Here is a 24,396-nt window from a genome sequence, read left to right on the forward strand (position 1 = left end):
AGTCTGATCCTGCAGCTGTCCCCTACTGGCTCTAAGCCTGAGCGATTACATGACCACTGCATGTTGAGCTCAAGGTTTTCAATGAGCAGAGAGCAGTGACTGTCAGTCGCTCTTTTCTACTCTTGCTCTTTCCTTACAGCAGGTGGGGGTGGCGACTGGGCCAGCTGGCTCTGGCTCTCAGCCTCGTGCTAAGAGACTGAGCCTACTGTCAATCAGGTTGAGATCCTTCCAGAGCCTTGAGTGGCTCTGTGACACTTTAGCCCACTATTGGCTGTTTCTAGGTCACAGGATAGCATATGTGCGTTCATGTGACCAAGAAGAGAAATATGGCCAATACAGCTTTGGCTATACTTCTCTTTTAAGACATCCCCCAAACATGTTACTTTAAGGCTTGCTGGATGCACAGTAAAAAAAAAAGGTGTCCCTCAAACTTTTTTGAAAATGTTGGCAAGTATGAATTAGCCATTACAATGATTTGTGGATGGTGGAGTCTCCATTGCCAGCTGTTTTATTTAGGCATCTGTGGCACCTGAATACCTAAAGAGTGACTGTATTTGATAGGATGCAATCACTTTTTGGCCAATAAGTTTCCATCCAACTCAGTCATTTTTTTAAAATAAACCTAAGGCTTGATGTTTGGCTGATTCAACAGAAATATGGTGAAATCTAAATCATCTATAGGAACCTTAATTGTTAAATGACTGTAGTGATAGCAGATGACAGACACATAGAGCAAGCACTGTTTTAAAATAGTTGGGTGTCTCCTAGACTAGCATTGTAAGAAGAAAAGCAGAACTGTTTTATTCAGTTTGTGATCAGTTTCTCAAACTTTGCTCAATGTTTGAACAAGATTTGCAGCAAACCCCGTAGAATTCTATAGGGTTAATCTTGTTACTTAATTCTGTCCATTTGTGGGGCTAATAAGCAACCTATTGTCAAACAAAAGGCATGGGAAGGTGGGCACTGCCACTGGGAACATTTCAAAAAGTAAATGCAAATATATCTATCCATTTATCAATTTATAAAATACAAAATAAATCCTAAAAAAAAGAGTATTTTTCCACATAATTGTCAACTCTCCCTTACAGCTTCAGCACACACTGACAATATGGCGGCTGCAAGCCCACATTTTTTATTGTAGGGCTGAGCTATCCATTGCTTAAGATTAGTGACTCTTGTGCCACAGCTAATCGGCGGCAAAGGCTATACACTGCATTATAGGCTGTTGCTTATTTCTGGAGCACTTACCCCACTCCATGGATTGCCAACAGGAGTTCTGTTTTCACTGGAACAGTAGTAAAGAAATGACGCTTTTGGAAATAATGGGATACTATAAAAACATTTATTGCTATGACATTTACAGTTTACAATAAGAACTTTTTTACAGAGCACATATATATGCTCACATCCAGTAAGCCTATGCTGGTCTCATAACAAGTACATTCCAGGGACCATATAGTGAAGCACATTCTGCCTGAGCTGTGACAATATATAAGCTGACAAATCAGAAATCTGTATTACACAATAACATGTTTTAAACATTTCTTGGTGACACAATTGTTCTACAGATAATATTTTTATTGCAGCGTTACATCATTTATCAAGAGATAACAGAAGGAGCACACTATGAAGAATATCACTAGTTGTTTTTTAAAGACTCTCCAATTAAAATACTGCTACAAGATGTAGAAACAACAGTATCACGGCATTCAAAATAAAATACTATTTTTTTATTGGAAGCTGCTTATTGTATAAGTATTTGGCAACATCAGCAGGAAGACTTCAACGGACTTCTGCATAATCTCTTACACCTATTTAATTATCATATTAATAATAATGCTTAAGCAAGTTTTGACATTTATAAGTTAATGAACTTTTATGAAAGGTTTTCATAAGAAACACATAAAAATATACTCTGTATATGTCATGCAGATGTGACATGTTTATATATATATATATATCTATATAAATCTGTGTGACAAATGAAGTTAATAATTTCACAAGAATAATGTTTTATAAATAAAGTTACATTTTAAATGAATTAAAAAAAATGGCACAACCTTGGACATAAAAGTAATGTGGACATCTTTCTGTGAATAGCACCAATGACAAACTGGTACCCAATCATAAAAGGTGGAAAAATTGTAGATCTTTATCACAGCAGCTAATTTTAGGTGTTGTGTAGAATTTAATGCAAATCTAACAATAGAGATATAACTATGAGACACACTACCTTTTTGGCTCCAGTTCTTCAAAAATATCTCCACTGTAACATTACGTTAATGTTTTTATACATATATAATATATATATATATATATATATATATATATATATGCTAAAATGCGGGTTCAATGACGGGAAAAAGCATTATCCATAGCTATCAGAGGTTTCAAATTTTCAACTCCTATTAGAAAAATGACAGCTGCAGTCCGGTGGTTATGGATAACACTTCCACTGTACTACTTTTCATACTTTATGATTATAATATCTAATGAAAATTAGAAAGATAGTCTGATGGACTTTGACTGCTTAAAGTGACTAACAATTGTAAGTAAAAAAAGTCCTTTAGTTTGCTTACTAAAAGGGCAAAGTGCATTGGTATATAAAGTAAATGTGTAACCACTTTGAATGCCAAATCACGTTCGAGAGAAATTAAAATAAAGAAGGGTTTCTAGCTTGGGCATTCGATGTAAATACAGGTTTTCCTTGTCTACTAACAATCTGTTTGCTGAGAAAACAGCCTTTATCCTCAATGTCTGATGTGATCTTGCTGGGTTCATCATAAATCATAAGTAATATCTGTTTTGTCAACACTATCACTGCATTTTTCACTGGCACTGTACGCTTATACTTAGGGTAGGCAGGGTCTCAGAGGTACCTGCATCTAAAACACTCACTCACTAACCACCCATTTTTCTGCTAGCTATGTAATCTTTGTCCCACTACTTTAACTATTTGGTGCCAGCCTAGTAAGTGTATTTTTAAAGGTGGTAAATCATTGCAAGGATGGGAAAGTCTGGAGGAGCAAGAATAGAAGGAGCCATACATGCAAGTTATTTTCTATGTCTATTGAAAGCCTTAGGTTGAGCTTGGTCATGTTCCTTGTACTTCACTATAGGCCAATAGTTATGATTGATGGTTTCACTTAACAAAAGTACAGCACTGGAGGTAGGAGAGGTGGAATAAAGCACAGATTTATAAACTAAATTTCAGATTCGCATATTAGAGTGTCCTGAATTTAGGGGCTCCCATGGGCGCCTGCCTCAAAGTAAAATTAACAGGTCTAAATGTTTATTATACTTTATACCCACTCATCAATTAATTGCTCTCTTGGAGCCAATTAGCTTTTTCACTGCCACACAATTCAAGCTTGAACTCCCATACAAAGCTCTTAATTTGTTTCCAGACTAGCTCACAGTATTCTAGTATTATCAGATTTGGTTTTTTAATGAAAGAAAAAAATTACTTGCTTTCTGAAGCCAAAGACTACAGACCTTACCATTCCATCTTGTCTGATGAATGGAATGGTTTTCTAGGTGCAGTATCCATACAGGTTTGTTTTAAGGCTTTGGTGGCTTTGTGTCTCAAAGTTCAGATAATATAAATCCTGACCCTTTAGCTCAGAGGTCTCCAAACTGTAGCCCATGGGCTGGATACAGCCCTTTGCTTGCTTTATTCGGGCCTCGGGGCACTATTCTTCCCACTGATACAAGACATCAACAATGGGGCATTATATCTTTCATTGGTAGCAAGGATGGAGCATTATTCCTCCCTCTAATACCAAAGATGCACTGTGTACTCCCACTGATGTCAGGACAATTTCCACTCCCACAGGCCACAGTTTGCCTTTTGGTTAAAATTTGGAGACCCCATGCTTTAGTTGATGGTGCTGCTTTGGCTGAAGGTGCACTGGAGAGGTGCAGGGCCTTTAGATATCTGTAGCAGTTCTATTTCACAGTATAACATACTAAGGCAAGCCATAAATTATACAATGTACTGTCCTTCCACTATGAGTGGAAGGAAAGAAAATTGATCATTTCCCCCATCAACGTCCCCATCAGAGTTGATGGGGGAATTCCTCTCGCAGTGATATTGTGCTCTGCCGGCAGGCAGCCTTCCCTGCTTGCAGAACAAAATGATTACTGCTAGCTGTAATTTGCTGCCAGCAGTGATTGAATGCAAAAAATCTAACAGGCTGGTTGTACTGAAGTTGATTGATGGATTAACTTCAGTACAAAAAGTCTGCCCATAGATGGATCGAATTTTGTCCGATCCATGCTGAACTGGCTGATATTTGATCCATCTATGGCTGGCTTTAGGGTTGCTTCACAGTGCATAAATGATTCACTTTGGGGGGGGGTATTTTGATTTTTAAGCATTGCTATGTCTTTTGAGAATATTATCTAAAGTAAGGTTTTATGTTTATGAAAAGACACTGATGATACAGTGGAAAGATAGTGCAGCCCATTTACCCTAAACCTATTATTAAACAACATTTTGTTTATTTTATTGTTATGCAAATAGCTATCATAATGACGTTTTGGGTCAGCAGCTGTGTGGTTGAATTGACAATGTCTGAAAAATACAGTGGATTTAAATTTAAATGTTAAAATTTAAGGGAATTCTTTTTTGGATCTGTAAAGCTAGTTCTTGTGTGCAGTTAAAATTATTTCTGTGAAATACAAGTCATTCATAAGAGAGATGTTTGACTGAAGAAAAATGTCAAATCAAAGGAAGACAAGATTATCATTTACACCAGTATTGATTTTCTACACAATATAGTACATACAAATGATACAGTAAAATAGTTTATTTCGTTTTGTTGAAATGTGAATCAAAATGTGAATCTTCGAGAGTCTTTTTTTGGCGCCAAGTCTTGGTCAGCAGATCTTGATCAGAAGCTTCGAGGAAGTAACAGATGCCAGGAATATCTGATGGAAAGTTTGGTGGAAGATCTTCTCTAGACCGAGAGATGAAATTGAACCCTTTGTAATCCTTAAGCAAACTGCAAAAATATTGTAAACAAAAATGTAAATATAAAATAGCAATACGCGATGTTACCAAATATAAGAATAACATTTTTTTTTCATATATTGTGGCCAAGCAACCACCAGTGGTGGAATTACCAGGGGGCAAACCTGTGGCTCTACTCAAGTAATGCAAGAACTTTCTGTCCTGTTGTTTTCTTTGTATATCCTCTAAAGCTTTGGAGTGCATACATAAAGTGGAAACATAGCTAACTATGATAAAACATGCAGTTTGTAAACTCTTGGCAGCAATCCCCTCACCAGCCTAGAAAAGATACTGCAAATTCCTGTATGATAATAGAAAAAGTGTTGTGTATCATTGGCACTGACCACTTTTCATCTATGTTTAAGAATTAGAAGGTATTTTGACATTTCTAACTTGATAGTTTGTCTTTCACATTTTCTAGGCAGTGGTAGGAGATGGGGGCTGTACCACCTCAAAGCAAACATGGACAGCAATATACAGTATGAAGAAGTTGCCACACACAATGGATAAACATTTAAACAAGTGACTACCTGTACAGAACTTTTGACTCAATACAAACATGTACAGATTCAGGAACACTTGTCAGCAGTGCACACCAAATGCTCCTTTCAGACTCTGTGTATGAAGACTGACATGCAATTCTTCCTTTAAATGAAGTATGTATAGATTAAAGCAGCCTTTCTAAACTAGAGTTCTGTGCAGAGTTCCTATAAAGGTTTCTAGGGGTTCCTTGAGCAATTAGCAATTTTTGCCTCTCAGATTGGTAACTGCTTACCCCAGTGATCTTTGTAACTCTCAGTAATCTATCCCACTGGCCATAAATATAAGAAACATTCTTCCCACTGACTATCACACTAATTAATGGTTAGCTATAGATATAGTAATTATTAGCATATCTTTGCTAAGATGAGAAACTTATTTTATATGTTACTTTGTGTTAACAAGGTTGACAAAAGCTGGATCAGAGGTAGACACTTGCATTAGTGTATTGCAGTGGTCTCCATATTGTGGCCTGGGGACTGGATGTGACCCTTTGCTTGCCTTTATCAGGCCCTTGGGGCACTATTCCTTCAACTGACACCAAACAATGGGGCACTATTCCTCCCACTGACACCAACAAGGGGCACTATTTCTCCCACTGACACCAAAGACAGGACACTATCCCTCCAACAGACACCAATGATGGGTACCATTCCTTCCATCAATACCAACAATGGGGCACTATTCCACTCACAGACACCAATGATGGGGAATTGTTTACTCCCATTGATGTTGGGCATTTTCTACTTAACTGTCCACAGTCCAGCCCCCTCAAAGTCTGAAGAACAGTAAACTGGCCCTTTGTTTACAGTTTGGAGACCCCTGGTATATACTATATGACCAGTGGTGCGTATCTAGCAGAACAGATTGAGAATCTGGTGACCCTCTTTGCCTAGGTTAACTCTCTGTGTGTGACAGGAATATGCAAAAAATCACACATTTTTTGACAGGCACAGAAATGCATTGCCCTTTAGAGATTATGCCATGGTGCAATTAACTCTTAACTGCAAAACAGTAGCTGCTAATGCATACATGTTCACATGCGGCAAATTGGCACATTTTGGTGCGGTAAGATTTTGAAAAAGGGTCAGGGACTTCTTTTGTGTGTTTCTAATGCATAGGGCAGTCCTTTGAAATGAATGGGCTCCCCTACACATGAGATATGGGAATACTGTACACATATACTTTGTCACACCTACATGGTGTCAACAGAGCCTTACTTATGGATATACCATACACTGTAACTTGCTGTAGTGTTTGTCCCAAACTAAGACTATCCCTGTGTCCTTTGATGTCCATTTGTAGATAACCCAATGTGAATTTCCTTCATAATTCTAATAAAATAATACACATATTGATATGTACAAGTATGTTCTGCATTGCTGTGCATTTTATTTGTTTTTTTGTTACTGAAGCTCGGTATACATGTAGAGTTGTTTTTTGTTCAACAAGCAGGATGAATGAAGAAAAAAACCTCACAGAACCTTGTATCCATGCAAACAATGAGGATGCATGGATCTCCACCGTTGCGCTATTTTATTCTGACAGCAGGACCGTTCCACAGAAACTGGCTTCTGTTGAACAGACAGGGCTACACACTGAACGTGGTGAACCAGCTGAATTTTGAGATGTGTATACCCAGTTTACGATTCTTTATATCCTTTGAATACCACTTCCCTGTCTTTCTTGTGACAACTGCTGACATAAGACAACAATTATTCGACTTGCATTTTTAGAAGAAGTGATGAAACAACTTCATTACGGTTGATTTACTAATGGTGTTTTGGATGAATATTTTGCAGAGTGAATGTTAGTGAATAAAGTAAACCTGCGATGACTTTGACTACCCAATTATGTGTGGGGGAAATGAAAAAGCAGTGTTTTTGCTAGCGCATGATTGGTTACGTCTTCATTAAATCAACCCTAGCACTGTAGCACTGCTAAGCAGGATCTGCTTATATAATGAGCAAATTTGGCTGCCCCTATGTGAACATATAATTAAAAATACACAACGAAATGATGTTTAGAACACACATGGTTATTTTCATCAAGATGATCTTTTCCACATTTATATAAAGAAAAAATATAATTATCGATTGATGTATACTGTGTTCTAAAGAAGTTCATTAATGATTTTTCATTGCAAAATAATTATTTCTTCAGAGATAAAGCTCTTATGTAACCTGGTTATGGTACATTTTTATTTCAGTCATGTTAGTTTTATTAGTTTTAGCTTTAACAGGGAAGAGGAAGTTACTGCTGTACAAAGTGTATTATCAAATAAAAAAATATTAAAACACGGTATAAAATCTTACTGTAGCATGATATTTTCATACACAAATGAACTGTTTGAATAGATAAACAGGTTGTACTAACACCTGACTGGCAGTCTTGTAGATATGAACAATAAAATGAATATAGTAAATTTAGGAAGTGAACCAATGAAGGCCTGGGACGTACAGTACATATAAAATCAAGTGAAACCTTGTGCATCCTTTGGGATATTTACAGACAGGGACTGGAAATATTTTATTTTGATACAGAATCATTCCACTTTTGAACCAATATACCAATGATGTTGTCAGACTTCTCAGGATTACCACCCCACCCCCCTCATGTCATTCCTGTTGCAGCGGGGATTGTTTCACTAATCCTGCTACATTTAAATGAAAATTAAATAAAGGATTAAACAAATTAAATATATGAATAGCCAGTGATGAGAATAAGTGAGGCTCCTTTGGTTCTGATAGAGGGCAGCAGGGGTCTTCAAGAGACAAAAGAATCCAGTAGCTTGTAAGATTGAGAAATCAGTACTGGGCAGGCTGATCTTTATTATTTCTTAAAGTGGTACTAAACCCAGGACCCTGCATTCACTATATCTGGTCTCCCACAGTACACAGAACATGGAAATGCAATTATTTTAGTAAATATAAACTACTAAATACCTTTTCTTATCAGCAGTTAGAGCAGTCAGAGCAGTCTTGTGACTTCTATCAGTGTCCAGCAGAGCACTAGTTAAAGCTTGTAGGATGAGTTTTATCTAGAAGCATGTAGAACCCCTGATCTCTGTCTGGACAGTGCTGATTGGCCCTGTGCTAAGCACATGCACTCTCCCAAAAAAAAAAAACCTCTCTAGCAATACACACCATACTGAGAATGTGCAGTGTATCCACACAAGATGTCTTATCAGGAGATAAGAGGGAGACACTGGAAGAAGGGGAGGATCAGAGAAGTCAGGATCAAACATCCTTTTCACACAATGCAGAGAATTAACCCCTTAGGTTTAACAGGGAGTATAACAAGCATGCTTCACTGCATATACAGACTGATTTTACTGTTGTGGGTTTAGTAACACTTTAAGTCCTCCATCACTTTCCGCAAATTTCTTGGAAAACTGAAGAGGAAAATGAAATCTGAACCTGTGCAGCTGCCTAACATTGTATTATCATGGGAATCACTGGCTGCGTTCTATATAGCCAATCAGATTAGAGTTAAACTTACTATTGCAGTACAAAAAAAATTCCTCCAGGTTAACTATATACTGAAAAGATTTAATTAAAAAATGTAGATCTTTGCCTTCTTCTGTTTTGTACATAATAAAGTAAGAATGTACTGTATCCATTAAATTTTTTTCTGGTTGTGGATAGAGTGGGGAAGAGTTAGTACCCCTGTCTCAGCTTAACCCCTTCCAGTTGTCACCTCTTGGCTCTTTAAGTGGATCTAAATGCCGGGAGGCGGGCATTCCCATCATGTGACCACTGTGATTAGAAGTCACAGCAGTCACATGATCGGAAAGCTCCGGTTGCAATTATGTATCTGTAGCTTTCCAATACCCTTTTGTTACTGTGCTGGGAGTGGGCTCTCAGCACAGTAAAGTGTTTACCTAGGACCGCATATATGCAGCCCCTCTGTGTTAAAGCCCACCTGCCGAGAGGCCGTATATATGTGCCAGGTTGGCAGAAAGTGGTTAAATGCTGTTTGTGTCTATTTTGAAATGATTCATCCCTCTATATTTGCCCTGGTGACCACTGTCACAGAGACAGAAAGTGTCAGGACATTTTACAGTTGTCACCGGAACAGGAGGTTAGAGGATATCCTCCAATGTAGCCAACTGTGACTACTGAAGAGGGGATCTCCCCTTGCTTTGGAGAGATTTTATTGCAATTCCTATCTCTGGGAGAGAACTGATGGGACATGTCCCCAGTAGAGCATAGACAGAAAAACATGTAAAAAATAAACAGAGCTTTAACTAGTCTCTATTTTATGCCATTTCACTTGCTGAAATATCTTAAAGGATAACTCGGTGGTTTTGCCATAATCATATAGTGTTGTGATAAAAAAAAACACTGTACATTCAAATACATAAGATGAAACTCTGTATAGTAAACCTAAAAACACTGCTGGAGATGCCATATTCTATGTAACAAGTTGTTGGTCTTGCAATAAAAGCTTGAAATATTACTATATTGTTTTCTTTTACCTGTATGTAGTAGGACTGATATTGATATTCCTTGGCTCACTGCATGACTCAAATTTATTGGCAAGAGTGACATTGTTTCCAAAAAGGCAATAGCGTGGCATTTTTACTCCTACGACCCCAGCAAACACTGAACCAGAATGCAGCCCAATACGCATCTATTGAAGATAAAAAAAAATACATTTGCAAAAGCATTTTTAAAAGTCTCACTTGCTGTGTTGGTATTTCCTATTTAGGTTTTTAAAGAGGTTTTCTAATTTTGCAGTAGTTTTAACTCAACTACAGCACAGATGGTCTTTTGCAAAACTGTTTAGCCTGAAATGTAATAAATGCATCAGTTTCATTTAATTTCTGTCTTGCTGCCTGCAGGAAGATCCATCTTTGAGCTATGAATATCTGACCTTGGGAGGGAGGGTCCAGAAGGTGTGGCTAGGGAAAAGATAAATGTTTGGGAGGGCCTGTTTAGAGGTCTTGTCTCCTGGGGCCTCTTCCCCTGGAAGCCAACCTGTGTTACTGAAGATCTCTTAGGCCTCATCATGTCCTTGGCTTAGGGTTTGAAAAACATCTGCTGGAGGACAATGCCTTAGAAAGCTGGCCTCGAGAAGGACCCCTTTCACCAAAGTGTCATAGAGAAGATGGCTCGAGAGTTGTCTCTGGACATTGTGAGTAGAACATTTTGTCCAGAGTTTTAGTTGTGCCTTTGCTTTGACTAGTAGACACCAGAAGCTGCTACATGGACTGTGATTGGTTTTATTGAGTCTCAGATTGACTGACTGTTCCCTCTACCTCCAGCAATATTTAAAGAATATGTAAACCCAACATTTCATACTCCTGATATGTGTCTGCAATACCATGTACTTGTTTGAAAATGTATCCTGTTCTCTTTGCAATGCTTCCTTTGTGTGAAAGCCTTGGTGTTCTTGCCAGTCCCTCTGCTTGCCTATTAAAAACTGACCACACAAGGACATCACAGTGTGGTCAGTGTTCTGGCTGTGCTGGGAACCCAGCCTGCTCTCCGCCAATGATCAGACTTGTGCTGACACACCCTCTCCCCCTGCAAAGCCGTTCACTGGGAAGATCAGTATGCTGACTTTTCTCCTGCAGAATGTATGTGATCACTTAAAAAAAAGGGAAAACATATTTATAAAGTTTTTTTTATGGTTATATGCAAATGCCTTTTATTTTTATTTTAAACTGAATGGTCTATTTTACAAGGTGAAAGTTAGAATATATTTTAAGACTGAAATTGAGGGACTTTGCTTGAGAATCTGTCTTCCTGTACCTGCTTGTGTTAGGAGTATCCTGCACCCTCATCCCTCTACCCACCTGTGTTCAACTAGTACAGTAAATCTCAAAAAGACACGCATAAACTGCGCCTGTGTTTGTCAGTGTGCTTTGGAACTTGCATCTGGACTTGGCAGTCTCTGAACAGGTAAGGGAAACCTGGTTTATTTCCAGTGGCCCCTTTAGGGGTTATCACTACATGTGGAGGCTTGTTCAAGATATCCTAGCTTGCTCATGCTGCCATTGCCCATAGCAACCAGCGGACGATTGTGGACCTTGCATTTGGTATTTGCTGTACTGATTAAATAGTGGTAGGGATCTACCCGATAATGTAATATACTGCTTTGATACTCTTCTTGCAAGAGAACCTGTCACTGCAAGGCGGACTTTGCCTGCGGCACCCTCAACTGCATGTAATTTTTATGTATTCTAACATCCTTCATTTATTCAAAACTTCATTTACCTTGTTAAGTACTGTTATTGTCTACCCTTTTTACCCCCACCTATCATCTGTAAAGCAGGATACTCTGTTTTACATTTATTTTTCCTGGCTGATGAAGACAAGACTAGTCTTTAAGGAAGGGTGGGGGGAGGAAGTAGACAGCCCTTGACTGACCTGGTGTTTGTCAGTGTGTTTTGGAACAGGTATCTGGGCCTGGCATCCTATGAACAGTTAAGGGAGACCCGGTTTATTTCCAGCAGCCCCTTTGGGGTTTTTTCTACATAGACATACACATATCTATACATTATACATGGTTTCACTTAACAGACAATCTAGGTCATTTATTAACTGTTCATACACTTTCTGCTTATGTATGAAGTGGTGTAGCAGTTTACACCAGCTGCAATATACCTACAGCAGTTGTACTGGAGCGGTAATAAACTTTTTTCTCTCTTTTTAAAATTCACCTGGTGAAAATCCATTAACATTCTTCCTGTCTAAAGCTGGCCATACACTGATCATAATTCAGGTAGTCCAGCAGGGACTATCCAAACTTCGATCAGTGTGAGAGCTTCTCCATTAGACAGAAGTCAATGGTTTAATTGCCTTCTGTTAAAGGAAAATGTTGGAACATTTTCCATTTGATCAGCAGCTTTAGCCAACGGTCTGTGAAATTTTTAAGCAGTGGCTGCACATAACATTCCTGAACATGTTATGCATTATTATTATTATTGAGAAATAAATGTTTAATATATAATATTTTGTACATGCAGATGTTAACATACCTTGATGGGCTCACCATGAGGAGACATTACTGTATCCGAGAGTTCCATCATTTTTAATGCCATCAATGCAACCTGAAAAGCATGTGTCTCACTTTCTTTGTGTAATCCTCCTGCCACACAGTAAGCATCCCCAATAGTTTCCACCTTGAAACAGAAAATGTAATTTAATAATGTTAATATCTGCTTAAAAGCTACTACCCAAAATCTATTTCATAAAAGTAGGGAGCAGAGCTCATTATCTCTACCAGCCAATTGATTCATTATATGTGATCATATAATTATATAATCATTATATATGATAAACTGCATGTAAGTAAAAAGTGTTGAAGGGACAACCGAATTGCCCTGAGTTCCAGGGGGGGCGGTAGAAGGGTGACAAATTGATAGTGTTGACCTCCAACAGCAAAAACAAAGATGGCGTTAAGGAGGAAAAATGGGAATGTGCAAATAGCCATCCCTGATATCAATGGAGGCCAGAAGATCTCCATGAAGATTCCATGCAAAATGTTTAAACCTGCTGTAACAAATTGGCAATTTTCAGATACAGAATGGGTCAAATGCTTCCATTTGCCTTGGGAACGATAAACAGGTCCAAGTAGAACTCTCAAAGCGTTCATTATGTAAGAAAAGGATAATGACCCTTTGAGAACGGAACTGATGAACAACAGCATAAGGAACCACCTGTCTTTGTGAAAGGAAACAAAGAGGAGGGGAGCCCAAAATTCAAGGTTTTAGACCCTGGAAACGTGAATCTGGACCTAAACATCTGAATTTTTTTGGGACCAGAAGGCTAATAGACATTCCCTAGCTCTAACAAATGGGGACACTCCTTCATTGAGAAGAGGGCTTGGTGCCAGACCTGACAGGTTTGGATATCCATATCTTCTGATGAAAGTGTGTTCCAGACTTTGACTTGGAACTGGAGTCCTGAGAGGATGAAAATAACTTTTCTTATTCTCAGATATAGAAGGACTATCTGCAGGGACATGAGTCTTTTTCTTCATTGGGAAGAGAGCTTGGGGCCAGACTTGACAGGCTTGGATATCCATATCTTCTGATGAAAGTGTGTTCCAGACTTAGACTTGGAAAAGGAGTCCTGAGATGGATGAAAAGAACTCTTCCTATTCTCAGATATAGAAGGACTATCTTCAGGGACATGAGTCTTTTTCGGGGGAGGAAAGTACTCACACCCCCATAATCTTCTTAATGTACTTGTCTAAGGAAGGACCTTGAGGTGCTTTTTGCACGGGAGATTGCCTGACCACCATTTGAGCCAAAAGAACTTCAACAGAAGGATAAAGAGGAGTGTACCTCCCAGGCCATCACGTAGCAATGTAATGCCACAGGTAAAAGCTCCAGTGGTAGTTAATGGAGGGATCTGTTAAGATAGATCTAGGGTCTCTGGTCGTGCTTAGTCTAGACAGCAAGGGTCTGGCAGCCAGCCATGGAGGCAATCACAGATTGCATAGTGGGGCTCACCATAGAAAACTCTTGTCCATGGGTCCTTAAACACAGGATTATCTTACACAGAGACCATTAGTGTCTTGTTAAGACAAGAAACAATTATTGTCCATTTCAATAGGATATTGCTGGGCAAAAAGTTTATGAAAAGCAAAGAGCTTTCTAAGGTGAGGTCAGTCACCATAAAAAACAGGCTCTAAAAGCAAGTGGACTGGGAAGATCTTTACAGGTTTGGCCAATTTTAGGAAACTCATGTTGGAGACCTTGGAGTGAGTTGACTTAGGCTGCACTATCACTAAACCAGAGTGTACCATGTCAGTAAACACAACAATGGTATCTTTTAGCTTTGATGAGATCTCAGCCAAATACATATTGTCCCAATGCAATTATTAGAATTGGAGGGGTGATCTTTCTTTTCTACCTTTATCTCAGGTTGCGAATCAGTTGCCAGAGCAAAGTCAGAGACTCATTCAGAAGGGGAGACTGAAGAGGGTCATTTTTAACCCTAGTGATCTAAGGCCTGCAAAGAGGTTGACGATCATACCTATACAATAATGGTGGCAGAAAACCTCTCTAGCTAGGTAGGAGGAAGTGTGTGCAGTTGAAGGGCCGGCGGAGTTCCCAGGGAGACACAGGGAATCAGAATGGGGGGTAGTTGTCAGAACATAGGGTACTAGGGGCCCTTGGAGACAGACTATCAAAGAAAAGGATGAAGCCTTCTGTACCAGGCACTGTAGAGCCAGTAAGCCACAGGCCAACTGAGAGTGCACTGGAGTGACAGAATCTGGAAAACAATATGGCAATTTTAAAAAAAGGCCAGTGCTCCTGCAACTAAGCTGCAGCATTGCATTTGACATGTCACAGCCTGTGCTCCACTACAGCCCAATGGATTTGGAGCACCAGCATACTGGGTCAGAGAAGGGTGCAAGCCCTGCAACTTGCGCAATATTTCTTATTGCACCAAGGTGAGCATCCACATAGAATCCAAAGCTGTAGATGATGTTACAGGCCAGCCGCGCATCTTCTCCAGATGGGGTCAGGGTATGGTCTGCCACAGTGCAGCCATGCAGTCAACAATCTGTGGCTATGATGCAGTCAGGAAGCTTGATAAAAAAATCTTGAGAAAAAACCCTCTGCATAAAAGACATAAGCTTTTCTCAGTAGAGATAAGATGTTAGTTTTGGGTTGATGTAGCAGGGCAATTCATCTTCTGGCATCATATATTCTGTAGATAAAAGGCAAGATCGGTCACATGTTGCAGCAGTTAATGCAAGTGTCTTAAAGTAGAATTCCAGGACAACCCCCCTCTGTCCCTTCCCCCCTCCTAACACTTTTTCTGACTAACCTATGTAAGAAAGATCTGTATACTTACCTATTTATAGGCCGCTCCGGTCTGTTCACATGATCTCCCCTGTGTTAGTCAGAGCCGACTGCAGGGGAGAAAAGTGAGCATATGAAAACAGCTAGCAATGCCTGGCCCACAGGCTTAATGTGGACCATCCGTGGTTGGCGCTCCCTCCTCTCTCCTGCAGCTGCCACTGACACAGGGGAGTTGCATCAAGTGACTGGACTGGAGTAGCCTGAAAATAGGTAAACAGTTAACAGATATTTCTTACAAAGGTTAATCAGCATAGGTGTTAGGATGGGTGGAGAGAGCATTTTTAAGATAAGTTAGGTTTATACTGGAACTCTACTTTGGTTCTCCTGAATTCATTTTCATTTGTTTTACATTATATAGAATGTTCCAGGAGATGTCAAAGTTGAGTCTGTGATTATGTTCCCTATGTGCTCTAATTCTCAGGACAAGCTTTTAGGGGTCTAGCAATTTCTCCTAATTCGAGAAGCATTGGTACACAGATGTTTAATATACTCTTTTGGGCTTAACATTTTGCTAAATCTCTGTGTATTAGTACTGCTTGGACCTAAAAGAAGGTAGACATCTGAAAGCTTGTCCTGAAAAACTGAAAATAAAAATATATCACTGAGAGTACGTAACTATGTTGATGCAAGTGCAACATGACATCATTAAGCATCATGTAAAGAGGAAACAAAGCTGCCAACTCTAGAAAATAGATCCTGCCCTTGGAGTTCCCTAAATGAAGCCTTGCTATGTTCATAATTCCCCAGCCTTGCTTATATTGTGGCAAAGCCATGAGCATTTCAGTGGTCAGTCCCATCCCTCCAGAGGTTCAAGAATTAGGAAGCTTCCAACAAATAAGGGAAAAAGTAATGGCTGCAAGGAAAATCAGATATAAAATAGATCACAGTGGAAAAGTGCAATGACGTTCACTGCAATTTATCCCAATGATTAATCAAGGGAGCAGAAATATGAAATGCAAAACTCACAGTTCAACTAGGTCAAGAAATGTAGATGATTAAATTATAATAAAATGTATCATGTATGCTACTGTACTGTTGGTTGAAGGAACACTTTGTGACTAATCAGTCATTATTTTGTACTAGAGTATTACACTGTTTTCTTTATAGTTAAAGATTGCCTTCACTTCATATGATTAACAGATATTCTGCTCATGTATTGAATGAACACTTTGTGATTATTCAGTCATTATTTTGTACTGAACCATAAGATTCCCTTAATTTTCTATTCTGATGACAGCAATCAGCAGGACAGAAAACAAGAGGAATTTCCCCAGGCTGAACTAGACAACAATAATAACTCAAGAAGACCTTACTTTTCCAGAAAACTAAAACATAAAATTATATCTGGAGTTACATTTAATCTCTACTGCTAATACGTCAGATTATATATTATATGCCCGTATTTGGAAAAGACGTAACTCTGCAAATTCTTACAAAACCTTTGCACTGCTAACTAGAGATGAATAAGAGCCCACAGCTCCAGCAGTTGCCAATAACTGCTCATTATGATGAAAAAAAATGTAAGGAATCAACACCAGGTCTAAAATTCAAACAATACTATTACCTGCGCAAATGCCCTTACTTAAAAAAAAAAAAAAAAGAAAGCTAAGTCATATGGGTCTTCATCCTTCAAGTTTTGAACCTTGTGGGAAGGTCATGCAGAATTCAAGTTGATAGAAGCCTATTATATTTTATGAGTATCTGAGGTAGCAACTCCCCTAACAATCAGTCAAGAACAGCAGAACTCTGCTCAAAATATTGCTAAGCTTTACTGTGGAAGGTAATAAGCTGAGGGATGTAAATCAAAGTATAACCTCCTGCTGTAGTCATATAGAGAAAGGTTAACTCTGTCCTAAAGAAACTTTTTTTTTCCATCATAGAGGTATGGAATACCTAACAAAATGACAGAAATAGCTAGCAATAACCATGTATCCCTTTTAAAAAAGGCCATTTTGGTCACGCCTGCAACATAAGTATTCATATGTTGTCAATTTAAAAATCCACCCCAAAATAGTTTATTTTAGTTGAATAATTATATCAATTGTATCTGTAAGTTCTGGGGTGCTAAATAACTGCAAAATTATACAATTAACTGATTACCCAAAACAGATATTTCAGACAGGTCTTTATTCAACCCTTGCAGAGTTATGATCACCTGAAAGCTAGGTTTTCTAACCAAGCTAGTGTCACTGAGCCTTGAATGCCCCATATATCTTTTTGGGGAAATCATAGGGTGTAGATTCACATGCTAAAAAAAAGCAGCTTTTGTTAAAACCCAACATTGTCAGCCTGTTGTGAATATGCTGCCAGGGTAATGAGACCTTCCCCACCAGTATTTTAGATAGTAGCAAAAAAACTCAGGCGATCTAACCTTCTCCCAATCTATGCCAGTGTTTCTCAACCTTTTTCCAGTCGGGGTGCCCTTGAAAAGTATTTTCAGTCACGAGGCACCCCTGTCCAAGGTTTGGTTCACGTTACTGTGTGTCACGGAACGCATGCAAAATGGTGCTCATTCCTGACGCGCAGACAAATGCTCTGCTCTTTAGGGGTACCCCATAAATTGGCAAACACAGGGTGTTTTTGGTGTGGTGTAATTTTAAAACTAAGGTCAGGGACCACTTTCCCTGCATTTCTGTGGGTAAGGCAGCCCATTGAAATGAATGGGCTGCCCTACACACAACCACACAGATGTGAACCAAGGGCCTGTCCACCTGTGAGGTTGGAGGGTGGTAAAACCACGCAATTGATCTGCTTTTATTACCCCCAACTGCTCCCCCTTTAGCCTCAGAAACAGCAGCTGGGGGTATACACATGCTGTTGCTGCAGCTGGAAGTATACCTCCAGGTGAATGGAGCTGAACTACAACCACCCCGCAATTGTGTGTGCATTGCACACAGTTGTGGTGTAGTGATTGATGCTGGGGTAAACCAGGTGGTGAGGAGGCAACATATTGCCACTTTACCACCTGTCAAATGCCTCTGAAAAGCAATCTGATCATGGATTGCTTTTCAGAGGAGCAGCAGTCCTTGCTGCTATTACAAACAAGTCCTAAAAAAGCAGTTCTGATAGGACAGGAATAGGGGGTCGAGATTAAATGTAAAATACATATACACACATATAAAAACAAACACACACATACAAACACATGTACACACACAGACACACACGTACATATACACACACATATGTACACACACATATGTACACACATGTACGTATACACACACACATACACATGTACAGACACATATATACACACACTTGTACACATACATACACACACACGCACATATATACACATGTACACACACACGCACACTCGTACACACACTCGTACACACACACAGGTACATGTATACAACTTTATGAAAAGTTACAGTACCTTAGCTTCCATCACACAGCCGGGTACTGCACTTTAGGGGGAAACAGAGAGCACAGAAGACACTCCCCTTCCCTTTGCTTTCACTTTGCTTAGCGGTCTGACGGCTCCCAGTGCCGATGTACAGTGCGGCTGGGGATCGGGAGCTCAGGCTCAATGGACAGCCATTCTCCCCACGGCACCCCTGAAGACCTCTGGCAGCACTCTGGGGTGCCACGGCACCCCAGTTGAAAAGGGCTGATTTAAGCAGACATAATTAGCTCTTTAATGTTCTCCATATTATGAAACATATAAGTGTATGTAAACCCTAAAACTATTTCTCAGTATTTTTGAAATCATGCCCCACTGTATACAGTTTTATTAAAGGATAAGTTCACCTTTTAACAAAAAATAATAAATGCACATTCTTTTGCAGGTAAAAAAAATGTGCATTTACTAATCTTTGTTTTGGGAGCCCGTAAAACATTGTACCAGTGATCAGTACATCTGCTGCAATGCAGGACTCCTGCAGACCTGTCAGTGTATCTGTGTGCCCGTACATCATATTGGGCAAGCAGATGCACACTGACAGGAAGAATCACAGAACTACTACAGCTCTCCACAGCGCCGTGGTAGTTCATTGAGAACTACAAACCAACAGCCGCAAAAGCTGTCAGAACTTGTCATATTCTTTCACAGAATACTGTGAATTAGTGATGGGCTGGGCAGACGGAGCCCTCACAGCCACATTTTTAAAAAATTGTTACAGCTAGCGGAGGGAGAAGATCCCCCGCTAGCTGTAAAAACATTTGATGGGGGGGAGCGGGAGCTGTTCCTTTCATTGTATGTTGCATCCTGAATATGGGTGTAACATGTTATATAAGGTGAACGTATTCTTTAAGCAAATTGTTTTCCTGTGGATATGTTGCAAATGTTTCAGCTCAGCTTGCAGTGTGTGCTCATCAAGTATCAAGTAGCTTGCATAGAAGGGTGACAACGCTGCTGAAGATTGCAAGGCAGTGGCTTAGTGTTGTCAGCCTGTAACAGGAAGTGCTGGTACTGGCAGGATCTCCTTGCAACAGTTTGCATAAATTTGACTTGCTTTAAAAGACTGTATACAGTAAAAGCATAATTATATACACTGGAAAAAAGATTTTGGGTTTACATATACAACAACAAAACAACATTAGAAATTGCTTTCTACATACACTACATCTCTCTAAACCAAAGGCTCTCACATCCCTGTAATTGGCAACAGAATTCTGTATTATATCTTATTATAGTAGTGCTTACTCCTTTAGTGATTATGTACACATTCTCTATTACTGAAATAACACAAAACAAAAGCTTTTGCTTATTAGCACCAGAACACAGATCTGTAAAGTTGTATCTTGTGTTATTAGAAGCTAAAATAGGCATACCTTGTACACATCCAGTTCTCCACACTGGAAATCAAAAAGTGTATATAGTTCGTTAAGCATGGTAATAACTTGCATGGGTGAGCAATGAGAACATATTGCAGTGAAGCCTACAATGTCAGAAAAAAGCATTGTCACATTGCTAAATTTCTTGGCTTGCACAGTTTGCCCTTGCCACAACTGCTGGGCAACTTCACCAGGAAAGATAGAGAATAGAAGGTCAACAGTTTTCTTCTTCTCTTCCTCCAAAGCCTGATGAGCAAGTTCAAGTGTAGCTTTCAGCTTCCCCAACCGCTTCTTCAGCCCATCTTGTGCTCTGGCTTGCTCTCCAATCAGCACAACATCCCTCAACGCATTATGGATGGGAATGTCTGAAAGGTAAAGACCACGTCCTGTAAAATCCTCTAGCCGATCCACACATGGTGACCCCAGGAATAAAATGGCGCTGGATTCAAAAACATAGATCATCTGGCCTTTCAAATTCATTGTCTGTAAATAAAAGACAAGAAAGTTGTGAACAATGTGTCACCAGCAATAGATGTCCCAGCTTTTCTAACCATCATAAATTAAGGGTTCTTTTTCCTGATAAAACTGAATACCTGCAGAAGATGATTGTTTTTATCTACTGTCAAAATTACACATATGGGAATCTTTCCCATTTTGCATCAGAATACAGTGAGACATAGAATGAAACAGTTTATCTCTGCTAGCAAAACAAGATTTTTATGTGAAACATAAAAAAGACTGGGTTATATTTTTAGATCAACCCGAATGTACAAAACATGAAAAGAAAAGCCCACTGCTCTTGTTAACTTTTCTGTTTGTATCTTTTTGTGAATTATATATTTACGTTTCCTTAATATTTACATTAATTCTGTAGGTCATGATGAAAACTTGTGTCTTACGTGGGATACGATTTACACCAAAATGACCTTAAAGCCTACGGTTATCTATAAATAAAATAAAGAAATAAATAAACAAGGGGCATTACTTACCTTCAGTAGGATGCGTCCCTTGTGCTGCCATGTCCTCCTTTAGATGAAATATTTCCCCTTCAATGTCTTCTCCACCCCTGCTGTCACAACCTTCTGGTGCAGCTTAGAAGCTGTCACAGGATCTCATCAAGAGAACCTGACTATACCTGAGATCTGCCATTCATAGAAGCCGTACTACAGCTTCTATGAATGAAACAGGATTTAAGAATGGAGAATGTGTGGATGATTGATAGCAACGCCCCCTCCATTCATAGATCACATTTCATTTATAGAAGTTGTAGTATGGCATCTATGAATGGCAGATCTTGGCGAAAAGGGCTGACTTAACTGTAAACAAAGAAAAACCGACTTGTCCTTTTATTGGAACTGCCTGGGAACAGTCACAATGCAACTGGTATGAACAGACCCTAAGAATATTTTTGGCAATTACAGAAAAATATGCATTAATCTTTCGAAAGATGTAATTTCCTTGTCACTTAACTGCGAGCCGAACTGAAAGCAAAAACAATGTTATTCCTTCTGTGAACTATTATTATCACCACTACCTATGCAATGGAAACAGAAAAAGGCACAAAAGTTTGTACCCCAGTCTGGGTGGTAAGCATGGCTCCCTCTAAAGATACAGTGGAGGAATAAACATTGACACTAAGGGATAAGTGTGTTATTTGCAACATGACCAGGTGAAAATGAAGGGAAAAAACTTGAAAAATGAAAACAAATGCAGTCATCACATCTAAGGACTGGTAAGGTGCAATATATACATTTGTTTTCAGTTTGGATACATTTTAAATGAAATTTCAGTCCAACTCTCAGAGTTTTGCTTCTTCACTTAGAAAGTCTAGCTTTCTTCCTTTCACCACAACAATATCAACACTTTGTACTGTGTGTTTCTTTTTTTTTAACGTGCCTTTTGAATTGTGTGTTATATTTAGAAATAGACTTATTTTGATTTAAGAAGAAGAATATAGGACAGTAGACCATACTTCTACAATACATAAAATATCGTAAACACTCTATGTAAATTATATATTACAGGCAGTTGGAGTTCCAGTTAAATTGGTAGGACTAGTTGACATGCGACTTAATGTTACCCATGGCAATCCTCTTGTAAGCTCATTTGTGCTCGTTGTCTTCTATTACACTATTTTAGCAATCCCCGAATAGCAGCTGTAAAAATTCTGGAGAACAGATATTTTCAAGTAAAGTTGGTTTTGCAAAGTCTCCATGGATATAATGAAATCATCCTTCCTTTCATATTTTTTAGTGGCTTAAATCAGAAGATAGAAAACATAATATTAAATAATCCCACTCAATAGAGAAAGCAGGGTTGAAGGAAGCCAAAGTGAAATTAAAGTGGCTTTTACACTGAGTTTTCACAGCTGCTATCTAGGGATTGCTTGGGAGCGAAACAATAGGAAAAGGGAACAAAGAGCTTAAAAGCCTCTATGCACCGGTACTGTTAAATGAGATAGCAGAAGAAATGGCATGTGTCACTTTAAAAGCAACATCACCACTTAAAGAGTTCTAAACAAATCTCCTTTAAAAGCCAGCAGCATTATTCTAAACACAACATATATGTCCTAATGAGCATAATGCCATCAATGATACATTTAGAATCTCCATACACCATGATGATCTCTGCTTCACTAAAACACAGTAGTTATAGAGAAAGATATGGCTCTGTAGAGGTCTTTCCTCTCTGTGAGTCGGAGAAATACACACAACAAACAGTATTACAGGACAGCTACAAAACAGCAGCCTGGGCACTCATGCCTATGAGCCCTAATAGACTGTGATCACTATTGTTGTCCTCCCAAGTCAAACAAATATGTAGTTGAATAAATATTATAAAACAAAGAAATGCAGGAAAAAGCGAAGTCTGGAGCTTTTTACAGAAAGGTGAAACTAACAATTAATTTTTCATTTTTTTTTGTTCCTTTCACTTTTTATGGGACAAGATTTGTGACATCAACTAAAAGTTAAATACTCTGTTGGGTTAACTTTTATATGGGCAAGTGCCGGGATTACACGTGCAAACATTTCCAGTCCTGTACAAATAGCTTAACCATATAAAGGAATAAACAGTGCTCCAGCACAGTTAATTATGTGATACGCGGTGTCATCAGGTGCCATACTATATACTATCTTAACATGTCAGAAGAAATGCCATGAGCCGCATAGCAATGATTTCTACTTAGAGCGAGAAAATGTCCCTTCTCTAGGGAATATACGACCTGTCAAACTGGCAATACAAATCTCAGATGTACAAAATATTCATTTTCAGGTATGAGAAATATTTCCATATTCTGACTACTATTCTTGGGGAATGTCATTTCCTAAGCCTTTTTAATAACGACTATACCACCCAAGAAAAAAAATCTACATACATTTTAATAAGCTATGTCAGAAAGAAAATCACCTTCTAACTTACTAAGAGAAATTGTCACATTTCATTAAGATCTTTGTGTATATCAAACCTAATGAGGTGATGAGTTACGCTTTCAATAATAAGCATAGAAATGAAGCATGAAATTCAGCTCAGCCATATTACTTTTGCATAAAATTAAGGAGTAATTTTGTCACCCAATTTTCACATCTGCACTTTATTAACTGCATAATCCAAGCATTGGGACCAATGTCTGTGCCACTATTTTTAGTTAGCTAGAACCAATTCTAATCATTTAATTAACTTAATAATGACAACTTTAAAGCTGTAGATGTATTAAGAAAACCCCAACAGAGAGCTATTCATGATATGGAAAATGAAACATAAATATAATAAAGGAAAGCAACATTTTAAAAGTGGATTATTGATATATTTCAGCATTCTACAAAATGATTTCCCTTAAAACTGAATTATGAAAATGCTTTACTGAATGTACCAGCAAGATGTACCAGCTAAACTTGTTATTTTATACAGGAATGATCAAATGTGTGAGCCAATGGATTTTTAGCTAATTTAGGGCTCCTGCTGAGTGCACGCAATATATCCTATTTAATGATGGTATGGAAAGATTTTACTTCTCTTCTTAGTGTTGTGGGTAACTTGCTTTACTGAAATGATTAGTAAAAACATGGCTAAAACATTTTGGGGTTGATTTACTAAAACTGAAGAGTACAAAATCTGGAGTGATGTCAGCCTATAGCGGACTTTAGCATCCACAGAATTACAGCCAAACAAGCTTTCGTTGTACTTCTCCTTTAATTGAACAACCTGAAGTTAGAAGCTGATTGGCTATCAT

The 24,396-nt window shown here is 38.7% G+C and overlaps 1 protein-coding gene across 1 annotated transcript in view; it reads right to left on the bottom strand.

The window, feature by feature from the left end:
* Positions 1-1,323: 1,323 nt before the first annotated feature.
* GUCY1A1 (guanylate cyclase 1 soluble subunit alpha 1) overlaps positions 1,324-24,396 on the bottom strand; it is a 101,746-nt gene continuing 78,673 nt past the window's right edge. The window contains exons 5-8 of the mRNA XM_089670419.1: positions 20,163-20,648; positions 12,543-12,686; positions 10,035-10,189; positions 1,324-5,006 (exon numbers count right to left, since the gene is read on the bottom strand). Of these exons, the coding sequence (XP_089526545.1) occupies positions 4,811-5,006; positions 10,035-10,189; positions 12,543-12,686; positions 20,163-20,648 (981 nt within the window). The 3' untranslated portion in view covers positions 1,324-4,810. The remainder of the gene's footprint in view (positions 5,007-10,034; positions 10,190-12,542; positions 12,687-20,162; positions 20,649-24,396) is intronic.

The sequence above is a fragment of the Staurois parvus genome, unplaced genomic scaffold (genome assembly GCF_062004578.1).
Source record: "Staurois parvus isolate SC_StPar_1 unplaced genomic scaffold, SC_StPar_1.0 ptg000090l, whole genome shotgun sequence".
NCBI lineage: Eukaryota > Metazoa > Chordata > Amphibia > Anura > Ranidae > Staurois > Staurois parvus.